The sequence below is a fragment of the Mauremys mutica genome, chromosome 4, assembly GCF_020497125.1.
Source record: "Mauremys mutica isolate MM-2020 ecotype Southern chromosome 4, ASM2049712v1, whole genome shotgun sequence".
Taxonomy (NCBI): domain Eukaryota; kingdom Metazoa; phylum Chordata; order Testudines; family Geoemydidae; genus Mauremys; species Mauremys mutica.
In genome coordinates this window covers 120551511-120577802 of record NC_059075.1, presented here as the reverse complement: position 1 = coordinate 120577802, position 26292 = coordinate 120551511, and the positions used below count along the sequence as shown (strand labels likewise).

At 46.6% G+C, this 26292-nt stretch overlaps 1 protein-coding gene across 1 annotated transcript; it reads right to left on the bottom strand.

Annotated features, from left to right (window-relative positions):
- Positions 1-13991: 13991 nt before the first annotated feature.
- LOC123370128 (pepsin A-like) lies at positions 13992-21798 on the bottom strand. Its single transcript, XM_045016377.1, has 9 exons — positions 21743-21798; positions 19572-19728; positions 18924-19041; positions 17472-17590; positions 16969-17168; positions 16037-16153; positions 15333-15474; positions 15108-15200; positions 13992-14129 (listed from the first exon to the last, which is right to left on the bottom strand). Exons 1-9 carry the CDS (start codon positions 21796-21798, stop codon positions 13992-13994), a joined length of 1140 nt encoding a protein of 379 aa, XP_044872312.1.
- Between the last annotated feature and the right edge of the window lie 4494 nt (positions 21799-26292).

The window sequence follows — 26292 nt, the reverse complement described above, 5'->3', positions numbered from 1 at the left end:
CTGGGGAGCTCCGCGGGCCGCAGGGAAGAGCTCCGCGGGCCGCATGCGGCCCGCGGGCCGCATGTTTGAGACCCCTGCCCTACACTAACACCGGAACAAATCAACATACCCTTAGAGCCCCGACCAGGGTTATTCTATCTACTACCCAAGATCCACGAACCCGGAAATCCTGGACGCCCCATCATCTCTGGCATTGGAACTCTCACTGAAGGACTGTCTGGATATGTGGACTCTCTACTCAGACCCTATGTTACCAGCACTCCCAGCTATCTCCGTGACACCACTGATTTCCTGAGGAAACTACAATGCATTGGTGACCTTCCAGAAAACACCATCCTAGCCACCATGGATGTAGAGGCTCTCTACACAAACATCCCACACACTGCTGGAATACAAGCTGTCAGGAACAGTATCCCTGATGATGCCACAGCACAACTGGTTGCTGAGCTCTGTGCCTTTATCCTCACACACAACTATTTCAAATTTAATGACAATATATATCTCCAGATCAGTGGCACCGCTATGGGCACCCGCATGGCCCCACAATATGCCAATATTTTTATGGCCGACCTGGAACAACGCTTCCTCAGCTCCCGTCCACTCACGCCCCTTCTCTACCTATGCTACATTGATGACATCTTCATCATCTGGACCCATGGGAAGGAGACTCTGGAAAAATTCCACCATGATTTCAACAGCTTCCACCCCTCCATCAACCTCAGCCTGGACCAATCTACACGGGAGGTCCACTTCCTAGACACCACGGTGCAAATAAGTGGTGGTCACATTAACACCACCCTATACCGAAAACCTACCGATCGCTATGCCTACCTTCATGCCTCCAGCTTCCATCCCGGGCACACCACAAGATCCATTGTCTACAGCCAAGCACTGAGGTACAACCATATCTGCTCTAACCCCGCAGACAGAGACCAACACCTAGAAAATCTCCACCAAGCATTCTCAAGACTACAGTACCCACACGAGGAAATAAGGAAACAGATCAACAGAGCCAGATGTGTACCCAGAAGCCTCCTACTGCAAGACAAACCCAAGAAAGAAACCAACAGGACTCCACTGGCCATCACATACAGTCCCCAGCTCAAACCCCTCCAACGCATCATCAGGGATCTACAACCCATCCTGGACAATGATCCCACACTTTCACAGGCCTTGGGTGGCAGGCCAGTCCTCGCCCACAGACAACCTGCCAACCTGAAGCATATTCTCACCAGCAACTGCACACCGCACCATAGTAACTCTAGCTCAGGAACCAACCCATGCAACAAACCTCGATGCCAACTCTGCCCACATATCTACACCAGCAACACCATCACAGGATCTAACCAGATCAGCCACACCATCACCGGTTCATTCACCTGCACGTCCACCAATGTAATATATGCCATCATATGCCAGCAATGCCCCTCTGCTATGTACATCGGCCAAACTGGACAGTCTCTAAGGAAAAGGATAAATGGACACAAATCAGACATTAGGAATGGCAATCTACAAAAACCTGTAGGAGAACACTTCAACCTCCCTGGCCACACAATAGCAGATCTTAAGGTGGCCATCCTACAGCAAAAAAACTTTAGGACCAGACTTCAAAGAGAAACTGCTGAGCTCCAGTTCATCTGCAAATTTAACACCATCAGCTCAGGACTAAACAAAGACTGTGAATGGCTTGCCAATTACAGAACCAGTTTCTCCTCCCTTGGTTTTCACACCTCAGCTGCTGGAACAGGGCCTCATCCTCCCTGATTGATCTAACCTCGTTATCTCTAGCTTGCTTCTTGCTTGCTTATATATACACCTGCCCCTGGAAATTTCCACTGCTTGCATCCGAAGAAGTGGGTATTCACCCACGAAAGCTCATGCTGCAAAACGTCTGTTAGTCTATAAGGTGCCACAGGATTCTTTGCTGCTTCTGATGGATGTTTGGAGTCCCTATGTCTGATGAGTGGAAGGGGGGTAGGTCTCAGTCCCAGATCCTGGTGGGACAGGTGCCCACATTGCCAGATAAATTAATCATATGGGGCACTAATTGGGCCTCTTTATCTCAGTAGATAAGACAGAGATCAAATGGGTCACAGAAACCAATCACCCTTCATTTCCCCACCTTTCAAGGTAACCCTTCCTGTAAGGGCTGAAGCAGATTGAGAGACCTGGGGATACTGGAGTTTTGTGTCCTGGACCTTTCCCCAGTGCTGAATTCCCTGTGAGAGTTCTATCCCTCATGCCTCTTCCCTTCAACTCACTGTCTGGGTGAAGCTGTGTGTACCATATCGCTTCCCGCTGGTGGCCCTGTTAAGGCTGACGGTGTAGAAATCATGGAGATTCTATTCCACTGACTCAATGCCCTGATCTAAATATTTGATGAATATGCATGAGCTCACCGACAGAAACAGCAGAAAATGTCTCGATTACAAGAATTTAAACCTGACAAAGCTCCAGCGTGGAACAAGTTTTAGGAACACAAGAATTGCCATGATCCTGGCTGGCTCTGGTTTGGTGCCCAGGTAGCTCTGAGAGCTTTGAGCGCCTCTGTTTGCTCCTTCTCCTGGTCTGGGTGGTCTTCAGGAAACTCTCTGGCCCTCTTCACTCAGTCACTGAGTTCCACCTGCCTCTGCTTCACAGGGCGTGGGCTTCTGCAGCACCCCCGCCCCCCCTCCAGACTTTCTGTGTCTGGGAAGTGAATGCTCTAAAAGGTACAATTCCCAATGTCCAGCCACAATGTAATAACAACTACATTTAACGAAACAACATTTACATAGCTTGGTCCTCCAAACACTTATAACCATCCTACTAACGAACCTTGCTAATAATGTTCAGTTAATCTCTCAGGTGCCCTTTGCTGGTCTCCCTGCCAGATCAGCACTATTGCTGTCAGAAGGCTGTGAGTCCATTTTGTTCCAGAGATTACATGTTTTGGGGCTTGGTTGTCTTGACCTGTTACCAAACTGAGACTGTCTTGGGCCAAACGTCTGACCCAGCGACCCTCCTCCCTCTCTTCTGAAAGTTGGAGAGGTGTCACCTATTCCTCATCAGTATGAGTCCAGTATGGGTTGACATCAGTATAGGGTGACAGCCTCATACAACTGCAGGGCAGTCTTAAGTTACATGACTAGATAATAGTGAGTGCAGGGGACTGGACTAGATGACCTTCCAGTCCTGTGATTGTCCGATTATATGACAACACCACTGTTGGTAACCATTGATTTCCATCAGAAATGTGGGGTGCATCATGTTCTCCACATGGTGGAAGCCCCCGGGATCCCAAATCATCTGATTTTTTCTGACTAGCTTTCTCTTTTGCTTTTTATTCTTCCTCAAATCCCCAGTTCCTGGGACAGCAGCATCTATCATCACAGGTGTTCTAGTTCTCATTATTCTGTAAAACAACATGTCTGCAGGTGACACACCACGTTTCATTGGTACCATCCTGTAACTGAACTGTGTTAAGCATGGGACAGTATGACTCCTTTCAGTAGCCGCTTTATTTTAACACCATTTTCCACCAATACAAGCCATTTGCTCTTTTTGCTGAAATCTGACTTTGAAGCCTTTCTGCCTCAGGTCTCTTATTGAGGTGTTTTGGATTCTCTACCATGCCCACAGTGTCAGAATGTTACCCTTCTGCTAGTTAGAGTGGGCAGCAAGAAGGGCCGGGTTCAATATCTAGAGGTTCCTGTCGAAGAAAAACTTAGTTCTCGCTTTTCTGTTTGGGTACAGCAAAATCAAATACTTTTATTAATTTCTCTAGTGAACACAAGAGCAAGAGAGTGTCATAGGAACTGGGTTGCCCCTTGTCCCGGACGGATCTCTCTCAATTAGTAAGCAATTCATAACAATCATTTATACCTTTGTAACAGACAATGGTTAGTAATCTTGGAGACATTGAAGATAAACATTTGCATTTGTTTATACATAAGCCTATTCGCTATCTTATTTGTCTGCAATACTAGAACAGAAAACAAAACTGCAGTTTACAAGGTCGTAATGACTCTTGACACAATTCACTCTGTACCACATTAAGATCCCTTCAAACCTTCATTAATTAATTCTTGGCCTCCACACTCCCCCCTTTTGTACTTCTAGTACAACAAACACCTCAAATCTCAATTTGCATTAAACCAAGGATATCAGAGTCTACAGGAGACATGTCAACCTTAGGGGTTTTCATGGGATGTAATGACAATGCATGATTAGCATGAACATGAAAAGTATTATTACTATCAGTACGTCCTTTACAACAACAACAACAATAACATAATCCCACACCAACTAACAACACTACAAACAATAACATCCCCATAGGAATAAAATAATGGGGTTGTCGTACAGTTTTGGTAACAAAGCACAATACATCATACTTAGTACATAAAGTAGACACTCTATAAGCTGTATGAAAGGCATTCTGTTCAGCATGATATATATTCTGAAGCATGTGAATTTGCCCTTGCAACTCAGAGATCCTGCGAACCTCTGGCAACAATGAAAGCAAATCCTGAAACCGATCAGGTACTATTCTAGTCCAATTAAAATATACCTGAAATCTAAGAGCCGCATGTAACATTCTATCTGCAGGCCAGTAAATGATACGATTGCCTGCAGCAGTGGTAAGATTAATATGTATATCTTGTAATGTGGTGGTATTAACGTACACACAGCTATCATTAGCCTGAAAAAGTGGGTGTCCTGCAAGGGTAGTTCCTTGACCACTACCCTCCCAGCAAATATTGTCATAAACAGTGACAACTTCCCCTGGCTCCAGTTTCCGTATACACTGAAGCTGTGGTGGTTCTAACGGCCAAAATGTCCATAGATTCCCTAACCCCATCCAAATATCAGCTGTAATCCCAGGAGCACTAACTAAAAATCGATTAGGAGAATCAGGTGGCCTGACTTCCCAGATATCTCGGTGAATCACCCAATCCCACATGCATCCTCCCCATGTACCCGGCAGGATTCGGTATGTGGGAGCCCACACCCCCTTAACCGGTCCATATGCTTGGAAGGAGCACTGTGAACGTCCACACTTCCATCCAGAAAGTCTCCAAGTATGTCTCCATGGCCACAGATCAGATGGTACTCCTGACATGTCTGTAAGGGCAGTGGGCCAAGCTTGGTGCACTAGATCATTCCGAATGGCCATCAGCTGGTCATTCAGGAAATCCTGAATTTCCGAACATGCGAGATCCCACTGCAATGCCTTCCCAGCCTCAGTGATATTCAGTACCATCTCTCTCAATAAATTCTGGGTCATAGAACTAAGGGCGGAAATGACATGTAACTCACCCACTCCGGTTTGCACTTGGGTGAGCTGTGCCCCAGAAATCAGGCCAGTGGCCGTCTCTAATTGGCCCAATTTCTCATCATGTTCCTGGGTCTTAAAAATATTCCAAACAGCAGCGGCAGAATTGGCCCCATCCCACAAGGATCCGGCTAGATCCCTCTTCTTTCTAGAGGAAATAACCCAGGCCCTCTGTTGTGCCAATCTAATGGCAGCCCCTTGGGAACAATTTGGATATGTAGAGGTGATCTGAAAACTAGATAAAGGCAATGTAAACTTCACAGTCCCTAGTGTAGTGTTAAGTACAGTCCACCGATATTCTGGCACATTTCCCCTCAGCGTAGGTCTATACCACATCTGTTGGTTGTAGACCTTCATATAAGTCCGAGAGGCATTAACATTAACAGCATAAGAGGGAGTGTATTGCAATAAAGTACAGGTCACATTATCAGTCACTGGAATGGTCTCAAGACAGGTAAAATTGCCAGTAGCAGAACAAACTCTTTGGGTAGTCGTTTGATTATTCACTAATTGGGTAACCAAATAACAATAAGGGCCTCTTTCAGGTAACATAGCACAAATTCCAGGAATAACCATCATATCTACTTCACGATGGAACCTATCAATTTCATTTATAAATTCTTGGGGCTGATTTGCAGTAATATTATGGATCTCTATTTCCACTGATCCAAGGGGCATGTACCTTAACCAACCCCCCTACAGCTCCAGCGCCAGGCAAGTCTCTTAAAGGAGCCTGGAGTGCCTGTGTTGTGCTTCTAAGAAAGTAGCCGGCATTATTATCAGCAGAGGCAGGGTTAACCGGACTACTGGAGTCAGCCAGTAGGGAAGAAGATAATTCTTCCGAAGAAGGAGAATGAACAACTTGTGCAGTTGATACTTGCGGCGGCGATACAACCACTGCCTGCATATTCCGAGAAGGGGGAGTAGTGGGAGGAACGGGCTGCGGCTGTGGAATGCTACTAAAAAAATCCACTATGTCTTCTGCAGTCTCCTCCTCACTTTCAGGCTTAACTAATTGGGGATAAAGAGAAGCAGAGGGCTGCACCGGAGCAGGAAGACATTTGGATGTCTTACATTTAAGTTTTAAATCCTGTACTTCAGTTTTTAATTTTTCCTGGGAGTCCTTCAGACTCCGCACCCGAGACTCATGGAGTCTCTTTGTTGCTTCTTCCCACCAAGACAGAAACTGCTCGCACTGCGCAGCAGAGGCGTGTGATTTAAGGGTTTCTCTGAGGTATGTAAGTTTATCCAACTCAAAGGTACCTTCTAATGGGCATTGTTTAAATGAATTTTCACGCGTGTACAGATTCCAATCATTTAAATACCTGCAGGTTTGAGGACCATAATGTACGTACATGTAATATGCTGGGGTACCCTTACGGGGTAAGGTGGAAAGTTTAGACTGTCCCCCCCCCATTTTCCAGTCACACCAACTGAGGGGGTCCCTGTCCGCACTAGCGGATCAGAATCTAAGAATCCCTCTCTACAGGGTACTCACATACAGGAGAGACTCACAAGAAAGACCACGACCCTCGTACACCTCCTTTCAGCAAAGAGCGTCGGCTAGTCTCTGGGAGATAAAGCCGCATACTCTAATTGCTTCCAGTGAGACGATCAGATTGTCAGTAGCCCACACAGAAGGGAAAGGGGAGGGAAGATGGGTTCACACACTCCTAGACCCAGGCAGCTTCCTCGCCGGACTATGCCAAGCTGAGTCAGCCCACCGTGGGTCGGATCTCCTAAAGATCCACTAGTTACCGGGCTTGCGTTAGAGCAGTCCTGATCATTAGCTTCTGCTTCACAGGGTACTCTGGGCGTCTTCCGATAACGATCACTCACACTGGTGTACACACACACACACACCAAGGCCTCATTTCCTTTTTTTAACCCTTTTTTAACCTTTTTTTTAAATTTTTTTTTCTTTTTTTTTTTAACCAAGATGCATCGTTACCTGGTCCGGACCAATACCATGAGGCGGTATGACAACCCCTCTTGAGGCGGTAAAAAACCCCTCAGCACCGGTGCATTCTAATGCATTTACCTATGCATTACCTTATGCATTACCTGTTGGCCAACTCAGCAGTTCCCAGTACTGCTATAAACTAACCTTATTGGGGCCTCTCCCCAATACCACTCTGCATTTGATCCTGCTGCACAGTCAATAAGTTCAGATGGCGTGAGCCCAGCAGAAACAGACGTCCCCCACAGACAGTCCTCCTCCGACACCCCAATAGAGATTTCAAAAGGTCTCTTACCTCTATTGTGGCGCCATGGGGTTCGAAGGGGAACGATCCGTAGCAGCCGTCTGTGTGTCCGTGGGCGTTGCCATCCCGGACGAGCCCCCAAATTGTCGAAGAAAAACTTAGTTCTCGCTTTTCTGTTTGGGTACAGCAAAATCAAATACTTTTATTAATTTCTCTAGTGAACACAAGAGGGAGAGAGTGTCATAGGAACTGGGTTGCCCCTTGTCCCGGACGGATCTCTCTCAATTAGTAAGCAATTCATAACAATCATTTATACCTTTGTAACAGACAATGGTTAGTAATCTTGGAGACATTGAAGATAAACATTTGCATTTGTTTATACATAAGCCTATTCGCTATCTTATTTGTCTGCAATACTAGAACAGAAAACAAAACTGCAGTTTACAAGGTCGTAATGACTCTTGACACAATTCACTCTGTACCACATTAAGATCCCTTCAAAGCTTCATTAATTAATTCTTGGCCTCCACATTCCTTTTCAACAATAGAACACAGAACCGTCTCGAGCCCCCACACAGTAACCTGGGAAAATAACACGCCACCCCCTGGAAACCTATAAGAGGCAGTACTTCCCCACCTGCAAGCACAGAGTCTGAGTGTAGAGAGATTTTTTTAATAAAACTAACATAGCATTAATTTGGGAAAACAGCAGAAGCAGGATTCATAAACATAAAAGCATGAACAAAACACCCACTTTGGAATACGCTGGGCAGTGTCTTTTGATTCAGGTTCTTCAATCCAACACCAAGGTTCTTGTAATGGGCCCCCCTTCATACCCCACTCACAGTTGTTGTCCTTGGTCAGTGAACACCCAGCATTCATAGGTGCATCTGAGTAAATTCACCGCCCATTGTAGTGAGGGGAGTAAAAGCCGCCTTCCTTGCTATGGTGCCTGGGCATTCGCTCCGCGCACCAGCCACCCTCACCGGCTGCCCTCAACAGCCGCCTGCTCACTGCTCTGCCATCCACCTCCTCAGACTTACAAGTTCAGCTCTTCATCCTCAGATCTGTCACAAATGATTGCAGGCTGCAAGGAATTCTGCAATGGGAATAATACAATTGGTTATATCAGCCAACTTTCTGTAGAAGAGGCTAAATTATAGAAAGTACAGAGAGCTGCAGGTCAGGATTGAGGGACACCAGAAGAGCTGTGTATGTGTATGAGGGCTGTGAATGAGGGTTAGAATATCAGGCTGCCCTGTGGCTCAGGAGTGAGGTGCTTCGGGAGCCTTCTGTGTGTGTTTCATATCCCAGGGCTATAATAAACAGGTCAAGACTGAGAGGCATTGGCAGAGCTGCATGGAGCCCCAAGACTGGAAAAGCAGTGGGTGCTATAGGGCAGGATTAATCCCTACTGCTTCAGGGTTCTCAAGGTGCCTGTGTTGTCTCTCTGGTGTCAGATGTCTCAAAGCAAACCTCCCACCTCTAAATTTGAGATTTATTTCACCTTGTTGTTGAAAAATCTGGAGCGGGGAATGGAAAATACCTGCCTGCGAGACTAAAACCAGATGCCAGGACCTCACTGTGAGGCATCAGGGGATAAGCTGATTTTCAGGACCAGTTCTGCTCAGATAAACTTGTATGAGCTGGTAAGATTTCATACACAATGTGGCAAAGTTAGGCCTGCCCAGTTTCAGGCCCCTTTCTTAGGGTTGTCACTGGCCTAAGGTGACTTCACTCCCAGGCACATGGAAACCTCATCCTTCCCCTGGTGTTTGTTTGTCCCCACAGGGTTAGGAACGGATAGTGCTAAATGGAAAGTTAAATGCTATTTTTCAGTCTCATGAGATTCTTATTGTGATTTCATGCAGAGCAGCTGCTCTTGGCATGTGGGCACATGGCCGGGTGCCCAAGTCCATGGATGGCCTCCTGCCAGGAATAGGAAGACTGCAGTGTCAGGGCTAAGCAGTGAGGCCTCCTCACACATCCCAGCCATGGAGACTTGAACCCATGATCTGTTCCCGGTGCAGGTAATCACTCGCCAGTTTGGGGGCCATCCAGGATCTCCTTTTCTCTCCCCCTAAATCCTATGTCATGTTGAACTTACTCTCTACCCAAGGAGGGTTGGACATCTCTTCCCTCTCCTTCTCCACTGGTGGCCTCCATAGCCCACCAATGCCTTAGTCCTGTCATTCCCAACCACAACTTGCCATTTGCCCTAGACCTATTGAGATCATGTCTCATTCATCTACCCACACCCAAACCAAGTCTTCACACCTAATCCTTCCCTACCCTGATATACGCCCCTAGGAAACAGTGGAGAATTCCAGCATATTTCACCTACAAATATCACCCAAGAGCTGTCAGGTGACAAAGCCTTTCACTACAGAACTGGTTGAACTGGAACCAGCTCCATACTAGTAACAGGCTCTGGAGCCCACTCCCCTGAGTCAGCCAGTCACTCAGATTCATGCTGCACGTCCTATTTCCAGTCCACTAACTGCAGCTCCCTGTGCAGACCTTGGCTCAGAATCATACCAATGAACTAGAGATGTAACGCTCCAAATCCCAGTTCCCATAGAGACACCAGTTCCCCACAACATGGCAGTATTGTAACTGGGGCCCAAGGTGTGGAAAGCTCCATTTCCATGGTGGTACCCTCTTTCCCAACAGGGGTCCAGCCAGATAGGAACCAATGACCGAGAGGTAAATGTCTTCGTATCCAATTCCAATTCTTCAGTGCTGCGACCGTATTGTTCTTTAGAACAACCCAGAGGCATTTCTTTTCAAACTTAGCCAGGAAATGTCCTCTAACTCTCACCTGTTCCTCGTGAAGGGCATCCCCATTTTCAGGTCACAGCCACGTGAAGATGGAAATCTATGAACTTGGAATGTTCTCCAATCTACTCATAGAAGTCGACGTTTCTGCGGTTGGTTTAGAGCTGTACCTACACAGCCTCTTCTCCACACAAGCCCAGGAGAACCAGTATCTCCTGTTTACTCCTGGCTGGAGATTTTCTGGAGCATGAAGCTGGCATGGTCAGCTGGGCAGTTGCGGTCAACCATCGAGCTCTACTAGGAATGTTTGCAAGCCGGACCGTCAGGAAAAGGAATTTCAAAAATCCAGAGGGCTTGAAAGGGGTTAGGGAGGCCTTCCATTCTATGTGACCCCTAGGCAGTGAAATTTACAATGGTGTGGGACAGCTGCTGGAGGACAGTTAGGGTTGACATAAGTAACATAGTGTCTACAATCACATTGTGTCGCTCTAAGAACATTGACTGTGGCGCTACACTGCTTGGGGTGGTGGTGTCAGCATAACAGGGCACTTACATTGGTGGAAGACAAATTCAAGTGTAGCCACTTGCACAACCAGGTCAACATCAGCTGCCGGGCTTCGACCTAACTCTGTGCTATGGGCTAGGCCTCTGACAGTAAAAGCAACTATTTTGAAAAAATGTGTCAGTCTGACTTAAAGGAGAAGGGCTCAGGACTTATCTATGCTGGGAAGTTCATTTGTGTTAAGAGAAGGTGTGAATTAAAAGCGGAATTGCTGTTCCTGATTAACTCTCTGTGTGGATGCTCTTATTCTGGAATGAGTGTCTTATTCTGAATTGGCTGTTCATTTGAGTACAGTATAAAATGTCTCTATCCCTTCTCTTAGGTTTTCCAGTCCCTAACTGACCATTATGTGTCCTTGTTAACATATTTTTCTATAATATGTTACTGGGCCACCATCCTGGTGCCTTTAAACAAAAGACCATCCAGCACCGAGAGCTACCCCTGAATTGGTGGTATGGCTGGAAACAGAGTCGTAACCACCTCGTGCTGATAGCCTTAATCACGTTCTGCAGCAACTCATCTTGCGCACTTGCTCTAAGCAATCACAGTCCTCATACCATGGAGATGAGACAGGGATTTTTTAAAAATCAGACTGACATATACAATATCAAACTCTGGACTTTGTTCCACTGCACTCTGATCCAATGCTCTCGAGAGCATGTCCACAACCATGAAATCTCTCCCAGGTTTGTATTCGATTTGCAAATCATACAATTGTCAATGTGAAAATTCTCTGTGTTCTCACGGGGGGTATCTGCCAAACCCCTTTTGGCAATCGGTGGTTTATAGTCAGTTTCAGCTCACACTGCTCTCTTATATATATAACAATGAGAAATTCTTTACTAACAGGGATTAAAGTCAAAGTCGCCTCCTCTGTTTGAGCATATTGACACTCAGGTTTTGTTAGCGTTTGCTACACAAGCTACTACTCTCCACTTCATCAGCTGCTGTAAGAGAACTAAACCACTGAAAGATGGTAGTTGATTTTTGCCCCCTTAATCGGGTGACACACCGATGGCCCCCATAGTGGCTACGTAGCAGAAGATAATAGATAAAAGATAATAGCCTCCAGCATAGGAGGGGACCAGTGGTTTTCAGTTTTGAATTTGGCCGATGCTTTCTTTGCTATCCCTTTACATCGAGATAGATATTACAAATTTGGTTTTACCTTTCAAGGAAATCAGTTGTGTTTTGCCAGGGTCCCCATGGGCTGGATCAAAGCCCCTATTATTTCTCATGCCCATGTAGTTAAAATGTAAAATAAAATGCCTAAGAAAACTAGTGTAATTTCTTATGTAAATAATATCCTAATTTGCACTCAAACAACAAAAAATGTAAAGTATTAAATAGGGTGTTACAAAAAATTCAGGAAGCTGGGTTCATCAAAAACAAAACGCAAAAAGCCCAGTTGTGTTCCCAACAAGTAAATTATCTTGAAGTGACTTGGGATAGGAAGGGTGCTCCCCTAATCAACAAAAAGAAGAGCTGAGTTTTAAATTACCAGCTCCCACAGATGTCACAGCTCTTAAATCCTTTTTGGGAATGGTTAATTTTTCCCAAAATGTTATTAAGGGGTTTTCAAAAAAGGCAGCCCCACTGCATAAGTTGTTAAAGAAGTGGGTGAAATGAAACAGGGGCTCTTTGAGGCAGGAAGCCAGGATCCAGTTAATGCAGGCCTTAGTCCAGGCTCCAGTTTTAGCATATTCCCAGGTGGGACAGCCATTTGTGCTACAACTGGCAACTACAAAAATGGAACGGGGATCAGTACTAAGTCAGAACCACGGAACAGGGCTCCATCCTATGGCTTATGCCCTTAAATAAAGTAGAAAGAGGGCTTACTCCTAATAAAAAAGGAACCTTAGGGCAACCAAAAAAGGCATAGCCCCTATATCAGCAGCAACAAAAAAAAAAACCCTAAATAAATAGATTTAATCACCCTTCAAAGCAGGACCCCAGTCTAGTAGAGATCATGGCAAAAAAAACAACAGAAAATGGACCACCGATTGCCAAAAGGGGTTTGGCAGCATACATCCAAATTAATCCTAGCCACTAAAACAAAACAAACAAAAGTAGTTTGGGTGGCACCCACAGCATTAAAAACAGAACTAATTTCCCTAGCCCATGAGAAGGGACATTTGAGAGAAAAAAAATCTTTAGCTAAATTGTAAGTACCTGGCTGGTGCCAAATATAAGCAGCAATATGAAATAATTTGTAAATAACTGTCTGTCCTGTACAGCCAATAATGTTAATTTGAATATAATCAAAAAGCCTCTAAAACACCAGAGAATAGAGGGGCCTTGGGCTCGTTTACAATTTAATTACATGGGCCCTTTAGCAAGAAAAGCCAGGGGTAGTCAGTATTGTTTAGTAATTGTTAATCTGTTTACAAAATGGAGTAAACCAATCCTCACCCAAAACAGCACAGACCAAACAACAGCCCATGTGCTGATTGAGCCGGTAATAACCAGGTGGGGTATTCAAAAAAAAATTGATTTGGACCAAGGACCCCATTTCATCAAGAATATTACTAACAGGCTTTGTCAAGCCATTCAAATTAAGCAGAAATTGCATATAGCAGGACACTGCCAAGTTCAGGCCAGTTAGAACGGACTAATCGCACTCTTAAAACAGCTTTTAAAATAATAGTAAACCAGCAGAGTAAAGATTGGGATCAGCGACTACAATTTATTCTTATGGTCATAATGGACTCTGTGGTCTCTCATGGAGTTATCCCATTCAAGGCAACCCCTGGAAAAGACATGTGCCTTTCAGAACAATGGTGGGTAGATGGGGCACCGCTAATAAACTGCAACCCCAGATACTTACAAACCAGTGGATGCAACAGCTGTTAAAAGTTGTTCCTAGTACTCATAGGCAGGTAGCTGTGGCCCTAACAGCCAATGTTCAAAAAATGAATAAAAGATGGGTCCAATCCTAAACCTCATAAAAAAGAAACAATTCACTCAAATGCTCTTATATTCATTTATTCTACTGGGGGTAAGATTACAGGATATCGGGTGAGTGTGGGGTGGAGGGTCACTAGATCGATACGCGGTGTTGGGACTCTAGAGGAACGGAGACTCTCCGGGGTCAGTGTTCCATAGGACTGTCCTGGGGATGGCGCTGTGTTCATGCCACAGAGGCCAGGGCCACCTGGTTGTTGGCCCTGTCGAAGACAACGTAGTACTGGCGGATGAAGACGTCTCCGAGGATCCAGAGCCCTCCGACGTCGATGCTTTCAAAGCCGGAGGTACAAGAGCCTGACTCCTGCACAGGGGAAAAGGGGACATGGTAATTATTGGGCTGGAACTTCAGTAAATTATCATCCTGTAGGGCTGCTGGTGTCTGTTACCATCTTGGGCTGGGATCTCAGAGCTCTCAAACCAAGTAGCATTAGGCTTGGTAGGGCTTAAATAGGAGACCTCTATGGGCTGCAGGGAGTGACACTGTTGAGTTGGGCCCCAATTTTTGGTGCTACTTAGATGCCTAACTCCCAGTGAGCTAACGTTGTGGATCTGGGTCTCAGAACAGCCCCAGTGCCTAAGCCTGAGCGTAAGGGGTGGAGTCTGTCAACTGGGAAGAGAAGCAAGGTCCTGACCACTTCTGTTCATGACACATCGCTTGGGGAGGCAAAGCGTGCTCTCTCCAGGCTCCTGGCCAGATTCCAAAGGGAGCGATTACATTCTGCCACCAGAAATCCTGCTGTGATTATAAGTGGATTTGGGTTTTCCCACTGCCTGCTACCAGCTGGTGTTGCTGTGTGCTGTTAAAGCAGCTTGCCTGTTCCTCCCCAGATGGGAGCAAACTTTTATCACGGGGGAGGAAAACTCCTTCCTGATGCCCAGATGCCCAGGCCCTGGAGCGCGAGGCAGTGATCTCTCTTGATCTCACCTCCTAGCTCGGGTAGCTGCTCATATAATTCTCTCCTAACCCAGTAAAGCTCTCACCCTGGTGATTTCCTGCGGTGGAGAGTTCTACAGGCTGCCTCGCTGCTCTTCCGGTATGTCACTTTCACTGTGGGCCTGCCTTAATCTCAAACATCCCTCCCCCGGACCCCTTTGGGGGAAGAGCTCTCTGCCGCCCCACTCTCATACTGGGGACAGACTCTGAGCTGCGTCTCAGTGATGCTCCTGCAGGCTCATGCCGGCTGTGCAAGAGAATGTTGCCAGCACACTCAGTTCAATGGCCTCAGGCACAAGCCCTGGCTAAGAGGCCCCGAGGCAGCTTTCTGAGCAGGACACTCACATCAATGATGTAGGCACTGGCAGGCACAGGGAACTCGATGCCGTTGATGGTGAAGACGATGTTGGGCAGGCTGCTCATGGCACTGCAGCTGATCTGCAGGGAGGAAGGCAACACATGGAGAAAAGGTTAGACATGTCTTGGGCAGTAGGTTCCCCAATGAGAGAGAGGGAGCATCACATCTGTGTGTAGCAGACACCTCTAGAAGTGTCCGTTCCTGATCCCTGCCCTTACCGTGCCATCGCTGGCACCAATGTAGGAGTTGATGTTGGAGATGCCAGTAGAGGGCCCAGCCAGCAGAGAAGTGCCAGTGTCAATGATAGCCTGGCAGCCACCAGAGCAAGCGATGGTCTCTCCGTTCATGGTGACACTGCAAGAGAGAGAGAGTCAGGGGAACATCCCCAGGAACACTTCCAATCTCATTCCCTCTCAGCCCACGAGCCAGCAGTGAGATGCCTGTAGGGCGAGTCTTGCTGACTGACAGAAACTTTCCCCAGATGTTTCAGCCTTCACCTCTCCTTCCATGGCTATTGCCCATCACTCCTCATCCTACAACCTTCTGGGACTGGGACCGATCTACCCTGGGGGTCACAAACAGCTGTCAAGGGATCATGACCACCCTGCCCTTTACTTTATTGCTAAACAGAGGAGAGAGGGGTCCTGGCAAAGGGGATGTGGGGGTCGTGGCGGTGCCCTTACCCTGCCCCCCTACTAGTGGCAGACACAGGTCATCGCTGGGTCCTGGTATGGGCGAGGTGGAGAACCACTCATCTAACTGCCTCACTGGTGAGCCCCTTTCCTAAAACTCCACCTTGTCTCTCATCTTGTCTAGACTCTAAGCTGAGCTTCCCCCGTCTCCCACATGCATCTCCTTTTGCCTGTCTTTTCAAAGTAACATTTTCAAAGGGGAAAGGCCAAGGGGTGGGTCACACCTGTCCATGGTGATTTCCCAGTAAGTCTCAGAGGAGAGAGGGATCCAGTTCAGGCTCCCAGAGTAGTAAGATGAGTCGATGCCACCGAACATCACAAAGCTCCCACTCTGGCCATTGCTGGAGAAGGGAGAGAGGAGAGTCAAGGAGGATGTATGAATGGTCGGCTAAGGAGACAATAGCAAATGCTCCAGCTGTTAGAGAAGGACCACAGCTGGGGATTGCTGGGGTAGAGTCAGAGCTGGGCACATCAGCATCTAGTAGCAGAGATAGGATAGGATGGTGGGATGAGAGGCTCACCTCACCCCCTGCTTTGATATCACTTTGGGCTTTCTCTTCCTAGATCTCAAAAGCTAAGCACATTTGAGCCTGGCCAATCTGTGGATAGGAGACCACCAAGCAAAGGCCCAGGTGTTTGAGGCAGTGGTGTCAGTCACTCAGTAGGTGCTCCTCTTCCATCAGAGTCAGTACTGAGCAGATGGTTCAGCCTGGTGCTAGAAGGTGATGAGCCAGGGTATCATCTGGGTGACATGTTAGGGGGAACTCTTCTCCCAGGAGTCAGGTTAATACCAATGCCCTAGTGTTTATTTCTGCTCCCACTAGCATAGAACTGTGGCCATGTTCAACCCCAGAGGTGGTGGCTTTGGGGGAATTCTGATGCAAAGGTTGCAGGGATCACTCATTGTGAGAGGCGCTATAGGAACATGAATCTCATGGGGAGGGATAGCTCAGTGGTTTGAGCATTGGCCTACTAAACCCAGGGTTGTGACTTCAATCCTTGAGGGGGCCATTTAGGGAAAGGGGTCCAAATCTGTCTGGGGATTGGTTCTGCTTTGAGCAGGGGGTTGGACTAGATGACGTCTTCAGGTCCCTTCCAACCCTGATATTCTATGAATCTCACTGCAGCAGATGGGCTGTTTCCAGCCCTGACTTACGAGCTCAGGTAGACGGAGAAGAGGTCCTGGGACACCAAACCCTCATTCATCATGTTGTCAAAGACGGGGGTGGCTCCAGAAGAGGCGATACTGGGGAAGGCCAGACCCAGGATCCCGTCAAAGGGGGCGTAGTAAAAGGTGGAGCCGGGCTCAGTTTCACTCAGACCAAAGATCTGGTTGGTGTCCACAATGCCTCCAACCTTGGGAGAGAGATGGGGACAATCAGACACAGCCTGCACCCTGGGAGAAACTGCCAAGTCTACCACAGGGTCCTGATGGCCTGGGGAGTTCTCAGAGGCTGGCGTGCCATGCACTGTGGTCTCTCCCCCATATGAGAATATTCTGTGAATGGTCTCCTTGCCTCTTTTCTTCTCTTTTTCTATCCTCCCTCTCCCAGTTCACACCCATACTCTGCTTTAGCTTCCCAGATGTGTCCTGTCCTTCTAACTCCTAATCTTTCACCATGTCTGCTCCAGGGGCTTTGATCCTTTCTTGTGATTTACCCGGACGGTGTCATAGCCCAGGATTCCAGTCATGCTGCCGGTGCCATACTGGATGGAGAGGCTCTGGCTGGTGGCCTCGTAGGTGGAGGAGTCTGATGGATTGAATTTGTTGTGGTTTGCTGCAAGTACAGAAGAATCAGATGGTCACAGACTGACGCTTGTAACTCTCCCCATGTGTTGTGTGGAGAGCCTGGGTGACTAGTGCGACGGTGAATTCCTTGGTGGGACCAAGGTGCCTAAGAGTCACACATTGCAGTATTCAGCATTGCCACACCTGAGTGCCTTTGTGGATCTAGCTTCTTGTCTTACTAGGGCCTGTTCCACTTCTGACACTGTGTAGTATGTGGAGGGACAATGGAGGGAGACCTGCTGCTCTCTGGCTTTCTGGGTGAATAAAAATCGATGATAAAAAGGAAAACAGATTTTCTAAAATGTCAGTATATTTTTCTTTTTTAAAATAAACCTATTTAAAGTTAACTTTGAAATTCTGACAACATATAGTAAGGCCTAAAGTTACTAAAATCTACTAAAATCATTTAAATTCAATACAAAGGTTATTATTAAGCAGTGGCTTTAAAAAAAGTCAAGAGAACAGGAAGATTTCACTGACTCTCCACCTGAAACCAAAGTTTCCTTTCGGTTTGGTACTAAACGAGCTTTTTAGATAGCAGTAGCCTCTTCTGCAGATGCAGAGAGAATTCTTTCTTCAAGTCAGTTTATTAACTGGTTCAGTTCATGGACTAGTTCATTCCAACTTAAGAAACTGACTGGGAATTGAAAAAGTGAGAACACTGGTTTTCCTCTTCCAATCTCAGAATAAAAGCTAGGTTAGAGAGGATGAGCTCTACAAGTTTTAAAATCTTGAAGGACACGCTGGTCAGAAACAAGAGTTCAGTTCACTGACTACAAATAGTACTTCCTTTGTTTCATAAATCAATTAGTTTTAAATGCAAAATGTTTGAAAAAAAATTTCTTTCTTGTATATACAGCCCACTGAAAGGTGTTTTAACTAATTTCTTTTAAAAGCTGGATTTTGAATTTTAAAGTGAATTCCAATTTCCATCCAAATGGAGTCTGATACAAACCAAAAATTAATCATTATGCAGTTAATAAGAAACGCCTCCTTCACCATTTTCTAAAATAACTAAGAAATGAACAAAGTAAGAATTTGAATAAGTGTATATAAAGCTATGTTCATTGCTTAAATATATGTGTATTGACATAGAGTTAGCCCCTGATTTCCTAAAGGAAGTACCAAATATAATGTAAATCTATAGTTGCAAGTCAACCTGTTTATAGTGGTAACAAACCAGTGAGAATCAACTTCCTTTAGAAAAATAATTAAAATCAATTATTTCATTTAAGGTTCCTCCTTGCTAATGTAAATCTCTATGATTTCAGTCAACCCGCCCAGTTGGAATGTCAAGGCAAGAGACGTTGCAGGTGACTTACAGCAGGCTGTGCTGGAGCAGTACACGGAGGGCACCCACAGGTTGGAGGAACCGGTGTCGAAAATGACAGTGAAATCCTGAGCGGGCGTACCAATTGAGATGGTTCCATAATAATCAACCTGTCAAAGGAGGACAAAAAACAATGGAAAAAGAGGAAACCCTTGCCATCCAAGGGCTAGAGCATTACCTGGAGTAAACCGGCGTAGCTCCACCAGCTGAGGGTCTGGGCTACAGTGTCCTTGCTAAAGACTCAGCCTGAGCTGGTGTTTCTCTGCCATCACTTTGCCCAGCATGGCTCCCAGCAACTCCTGGCGTCCAATAGCCACAGGCGATCAAATGCACACAATCATTAAACCTCAGACTCCTGAATCTCAGCGTGTGGAAGAGCATGATTGGAAGAAGGCAGCCAGCAGACCCTGGGCGTGCTATTCCCAAAGCTCTTCTTAATGCCATCCAATGACAGTTGGGGGCTGGGTGGCCCAGCACAGGTTCTTGGCTGAAACAAGATGGGAGCTTGGTTGGAAGCACATGGGTGGGGGAGTGGGGGTGAGGCCCTTTTGGGAGGAGGAGAGATCAGCTGTTGGCAGAGGAGTGGGAAGCTTTGGTGAGGAGAGGAAGGCTACAAGACCTGCTCTCCTGCCATACTCACGTCCATGTAGTTTGTTAGGGGCTCGCTGGCAGCCTCGTTGGCCAGGCTGGGGAAATACTTGGAGGCCGGGTTACGAGGGTGTTTCTTCAGGAAATCCTCCAGCAAGCCATGGTCCTTAAGGTTCTGCCTCAGGGATTTCCCCTTCTTCAGGGGGACCCTAATCAACAAGGGTAGGGAGAGAGACCCTTGAATAACAAATAAACAATAGACAAGCCTTTTGTTCAGAGTCTACAGTGCAATCCAGCTTTTACATTGCACTGAAACCGCTTATTACACTAGGATTATCAAAACAGTGTAAAGGAGTTGGGTGCCCAGTGCACTGCAAGTCAATGAGAGTTGGGCACATAATTCCTGTAGGACTCTTGGAAAATCCCAGACTATATGTACTAGAAGAGAGACGGCTCAACGTTCTGGGTGCTGTACTGTCCCTGCCCTGTAGAGGTTACTGTTGAAATAGACAAGATGGACAAAGGAAGTATTAGCCGCCACCTTGACTTGGTCAACCATGCCATTCTACTTGAAATCACGTTCTCCCTTGGCTTCCATGTCTCTCCTTTCATGGTTCTCCTCGTACATCTGTAATCACTCCTTTGATGCCTTCAGAGGATCGGCCCTCCAACATTCTGTGGGAGTCCCACAGGACTCTGTCCTTGGGCCCCTTCTATTCTCCTTCTACCCCTTATCTCTGTGTAATCTCATCCGCAAACACAAATTCCACTACAACCTCTATACTGATGACTCACAGATCTGCCTCACTCCTCCAGACCTGTCTCCTTCTGTCCAAACTGAAATCTTGACCTTCTAGGCCTGGCTTGATGGGAGTAATTGAACATGGGGGAGGCCTCTTTTTAGGAGGCAGGATTAGTAAGGTACTGTGAATAGATCAGCAGGCTGAACGCAGAATGTCTGTGCTAATCAGGACAGGTAAGTGCTTGGTAAGCCAAGAGACAGAATGGCTGAACTAGCCAAGATAAGGCAGAGAACATCAAGGGAATCATTTACAAAGGACAGAATAACAGTGGACGAGATAAGACGGGAATATAAAGATGAGTAAGTCACACATGGCGTGGATAGAGAATGCTGTACAGGGATTGGTTCCTACAAAGAAAGTCAATCCCAAAACATGTGAAACAACTTTTCTCTAGCTCCTCACATCCAGGCTATGTCGAAATCTTGCAAAATCTTCTTGCATAAACTCCATGAGATGCAGTCTTTCCTATCCCTTCACACAGCTATAGATCTCGTTCCAGCTCTCCTCCTTTCACGTCTCAATTGCTGCAACATTCGTCTCCTTGTCCTTGACAAATGCCATTTTGCCCCATTCATGTCCATTCAGAACATTGCTGCAAAGATAATCTTCCTAGCAAGTCACTTTGAACATGGCACTCCTCTCTTTGGGTCCCTCCACTGGCTCCCCCTGCTCTATGATATCAGACCTAAGCTGCTTGTCTTCACTTCCGAGGCCCTTCGACTCAATCCCACCCTACCTCTCATTGGCTATCAAGCTATTGATGCCCATCTCCCATTGGCCCATGATGCCAGCCTCTACTGCCAACTTGGTAAATTTTCAATCAAGCACCGTCATGCTTTCTCCCACCTGCCCCCTATGGTTAGGAGGTCCTCCCCATAAACATCTGCAAAGCTACCTCACTGTCCTCCTTCAAATCCCTCCTTAGAAACTCTCCTTTGTTGTCGTGCCTATAAAAAAACCATAACAACAATTTGGTTGCTGGTGTGCAGAGACCACTGTCCATCAAGCTGACTGATTGTTTACTTGTAGTCCCCTCTCTGTCTGCATATCTCTGTTGTCTCTTATGTCTTACTGAGGTAGTTATCTACTTAGGGAAGGGACAGTCTTCCAGTGCCTAGTGCAATGGAGTTCTGGTCCATGACTTATGGGTCCTAGACGTTACAAATAATAAACACTAATATTATCACAGAGAACTGATCCCTGGAGAGATGCCACTCCAGTGCCTTAACCGCAATACCTTTCTTCCTCATTCCTCAGCTACAGCACAAAGCTAAGGGGCTCTTCCCAGCTGCTGCCTATACATGAATGAAGAGTAGAGAAGAGAATGAGAGAGAGGCAGACACTCCCTTTGATAATCACACATTGCTATGTAGAAAGCCAAGTTCAGCAGCCCAAAGTGGTGTGTTCCCCCAATACTCACTTGGTCACCCGGCACTGAGAGAGCGCCACCAAACTCAAGAGCAAAAGCCACTTCATGATGTTTTCTGACACGCAAGCCAGTGGTGATGAGTGGTGAATGTAGAGAATTGCCTGGGTGCTGCTTCTTATAAACACACAGCCCAGAGCTTTCCTTATCGCATTAATAGCCCTGATAAGAAATGTAAACCTTCCCGATAAGATCTTCCAAAATGTCCTTAAATGAAATTTTGGAGAACACTCAAAGTCCATAGATTTCCACCTTCACTTGGCTGTGACCTGAAAATGGGGCATCGTCTAGAGGGAAAGTGTGAGAGTTCAGGGACGTCTAAGCTTTGAAAAGCAATGCCCGGGGGTTGCTTTAAAGAATGGGACAGGAGGCACAGAAGAACTGGAATGGGATACGGAGAGATTCACTGACTGGTTCTTCATTCCAGTCTAGCCCCGTGCTGGGAGAGCAGGTACCTCAGTGGGATTGGAGCCTTCCATATCTTGGGCACCACTTGCAATACAGCCTTAGAATCACAGAAGTGTATGACTGGAAGGGAATGTGAAAGTAGAATGAAATAGATAGGATTAAAGAAATGCTGTCTGTATCTTAAGGAAAATCGCTGGAATGCTGGAGTCCAGGTGTCAGGAATACAGACATTAACATAGAACAATTGCACCGTTTAAGGGCAATTGTTGAAGCATTAGCCTTAGATCAATAGGAGTTAGTAAGGAAGTAGGATATGCATGCTATGCCCCAGGTGAATTTTGCTGTTTTTCTCTCTTTGTCCCTTTGTTTAATTCCCGCTCTTTTATCTGTATAAATAAGACTGTTTGGGTCTTGCATGGCCACTCACATTATCTGGGTGTTATTGGCGGAGCGCTGCGCTAATAAAAACAGAGTGGTCTGACAAATTGTGAGTCTTGATTCTAACTTTGACAGGAACTCCACAGGTCATTTAGTCCAGTCCCCTGCACTCGAGGCAGCCATGCAGTGGGGAATTGGAGCTTTACACCTCTAGGTCATTGGTAAGGATACAATTCTGTTGCAGAGTTCACAGATTCCATGACTTCTTCCAGTGCAGGGCTGGAGCAGCTATCAGCCCCAGGCCGTCAGAGCAGCAGCCTCAGGGCTAAGCAGTGAATGGAGTTGGCTCAGCCCCCTTGGGGCTGGAGCAGCTGCAGTCAGCCCCTGCCACAGGAGCAGCAGCAGGGCTGGAGGCGCTGCTGGAGGTCAGCCCCCGGCAGCACTCTCACTGTTAAAAACAACCCGACTCCCCACCCAAGTTCCTACCCTCCCCACCCCCAGCAGGGCTCAGATTCATACCAATGACTAAGGCTTTGTCTATACTGGCAAGTGAAAGGCAAAACTTTTGGCATTTGTTAGAGGGCTTTCCCTTCCCCACCTTCCCTGGTTCTTGTAACGCAGATGGAAAGCAGAAGACCAGAAGTTCAAAGTGCAGGCAATGCAATGTTTATTGGGGATAGTTCCAAGCAAACATATTCTGAAGTCCTTCATACCAGTCGGGCTTATCTCTATATGCTCCCCTATTCCCTCTCCCCCAGTCTCCCATTCCCCTATTACCATTACCGTTCCCCTTCCCACTCCCCCTCCTTCTTCTTAGCAGGCCCAAATATACCTGCACTGCACGCCCCTAGTCACACCCCTTATGACTTATGGTCATGTTCCGTTCTGGAGAGTCGTGAGTTGGGGTCTTCATCCCACCCCTTTGGTATCCCATGGGAGGGATAAGGAGTGAGGTTATGCTCCAGTCAGAGGCAGGCATTTCTCTGGTCTTTTAGTGTTTTATGTCCTTGCTTTGAGATAAGGAGTTGAGGCAGTTGTCAAATGTGCGCTCATATATTGTACTCCCACCATGCCCTGTAACATTTTAGCTCCATCCCTTATCTGTCGCATTGTTCTAAAAGACTGGTTGTGGGAAATACAACACACAGCATCTTTGTCCTTTGTTCTTCACACATATTAGTAAGGATGTAAGAGTATTAAACATCAAACCCAAAACTCTGTCTCGGGCTAACAAACAGGCTTATAAGCTAACAGCATTCTGAGGTGTTAAAAAAAACACACACCCCCGAAAGACAAAAGTTTTGCCGATGACAAGTGCTGGTGTGAACAGTGCTTTGTATGCAGCAGCGCTGTCCTGCCAACAATACTAACGCCACTTGTTGCAGTTGAAGTTTTCTGTTAGCAGGAGACAGCTCTCCTGCCACCAAACAATGGCTACACTGTGCACCTTTTAGTGGCACGACTGGAGCGACACAGCCATGTCTCTAAAAGCTGCGCAGTGTAGACGTAGCCTAAGGTTAAGAGTCTCACACGGGTATTTTTAGTAAAAGGTCATGGGCTTCTGTGAATTTTTGTTTATTGCCCACGGAGGCCCCTGTTGAAGGGCAAGAAGCAGATGTCCAGCCCTCCTTGGGAACAGGGTAAGGTCACCATGACTTAGACCTTCGGGGGAGAAAAAAGGAGAAAATCCTGGATGGCCCCAAACCTGGAGACTGACTGGCCCAGGAGCAAATTATGGATTCAAGTTCAAATGGTTTGGATGTGGGAGAGGTCTCACTTCTTAGCCCTGGTACTTCAGCCATCCTGTTCCTCTCAGGAGACTATCCACTGGACCAGGAGCATCTGTACTGCCTGAAAAAGAATAAGAATCCCATCAGATTTCACAATATTTACTTTCCATTTAGCGCTACCAGATTCCTGACAAGCAAACACATCATGAGCCACATTCCCCCACCCACTAACTACGGCTTAATAATCATAAACATGAATGGGGACTTCCTGGCTTGAAATAAAAACCCTTTTAAGAAGCATCACAACCAAGGGGACTGGCCATCTGGCAAGTTCAAGAATGGAAGATGGAGCCATTTGCTTCTCATTGTGCCAATCTGGCCACAAGCTGGGGAACAGTAATTGGACTTGAAGACAGAGGTCTTTGCTGTCCTGGGACCTTCAATTCACAATAAGAGATCTATCCCTGATGCCCCTTCCCTTCAGCTCCCTGTCTGGCTGAAGCTGTGTGCACCATAGTTTCTCCCACTGGTGGCCCTGTTAAGGCTGAAGGTCTAGAAATTATGGAGATTCCATTCCCCTGACTCAATGCCCTGATGTAAATATTTGATGAATATGCATGAGCTCACCGACAGAAACAGCAGAAAACGTCTCGATTACAAGAATTTAAACCTTACAAAGCTCCAGCGTGGAACAAGTTTTAGGAACACAAGAATTGCCATGCTCCTGGCTGGCTCTGGTTTGGTGCCCACGTAGTCCTTCTCCTGGTCTGGGTGGAGGCCTGTGTGATCTTCAGGAAACACTCTGGCCCGAGGGGCTTGAAAGAGCCCCTCTTCACTCAGTCACTGAGTTCCACCTGCCTCTGCTTCACAGGGCCTGGGCTTCTGCAGTGCTCCTCCCCCAGACTTCCTGTGTCTGGGAAGCTGAATGCTCGGAAAAGTACAGTTCCCAATGTCCAGCCACAACGTAATAACAACACCACTTAACAAACAACGTTTATAGAATTCGCTCCTCCAAACACTTATAACCATCCTACTAACTTGCTAATAAAGTTCAGTTAATCTCAGGTGCCCTGTGCTGGTCTCCCTGCCAGATCAGCACTATTGTTGTCAGAAGGCTGTGAGTCCATTTTGTTCCAGAGGTGACATGTCCTGCAGCTCGGCTGTCTTGATCTGTTACCTAAATGAGACCCTCTCAGGCCAAACGTCTGACTTTACAACCCTCCTCCCTCTATTCTGGATGTGGAGACAGTGTCACCTATCCCTCATCAGTATGAGGCCATCTGGGGTGACAGCCTCAAACAACCGCAGGGCAGTCTCCTTAATATCACCACTGTTGGAGACCATTGATTTCCATCACAGATGCGCGCTGCATCATATTCACAATTTGGTGGAAGATCCCGGGATCCCAAATCATCTGTTTGTTTTTTTTATTTGTTTTTTCTGTCTCTCTTTATTCTTCTGCAAATCCCCAGTCCCCAGGACAGCAGCTTCTATCATTGCAGTCTTCCCAGTTCTCAGTACTCTGTTAAACCACATGTCTGCAGGTGACACACCACGTTTCATTTGTACCAACCAATAACAGAACTGTCCTAAGCCTGGCTCAGAGTGCAACTCCAGAGCCTTTTTCAGTAGCTACTTTATTATTTTAACACCATTTCCCACCAACCCACTGGTTTGGAGATAATGGGGATTTAGCAGTTACATGTCTAAACCCAAACTTCACTGCAAACTGCGCAAACCCATGCCCACTAAACTGCTGCGCATCATCAGCATGTTATACTCTGTCAGGTATAACATGGCTAGCAAAAATAGACATGCACAATCACCTGTTCAGCTATAGTATCTTCCAGTAAGGCTATCTCAGGAAAAGGCAGCGCTTCTCTTAGATTTCTCTATTCCTAAATCTCCTTCATTTCTCCTTCATAACACATTTTACTGTAGCATCTTATGAAGCCCCATCCTGATTCCTTTAAACATAGTCCCATCTGATACGGACAGCTCCCACTGAACTCGATAATAGGGACTGGG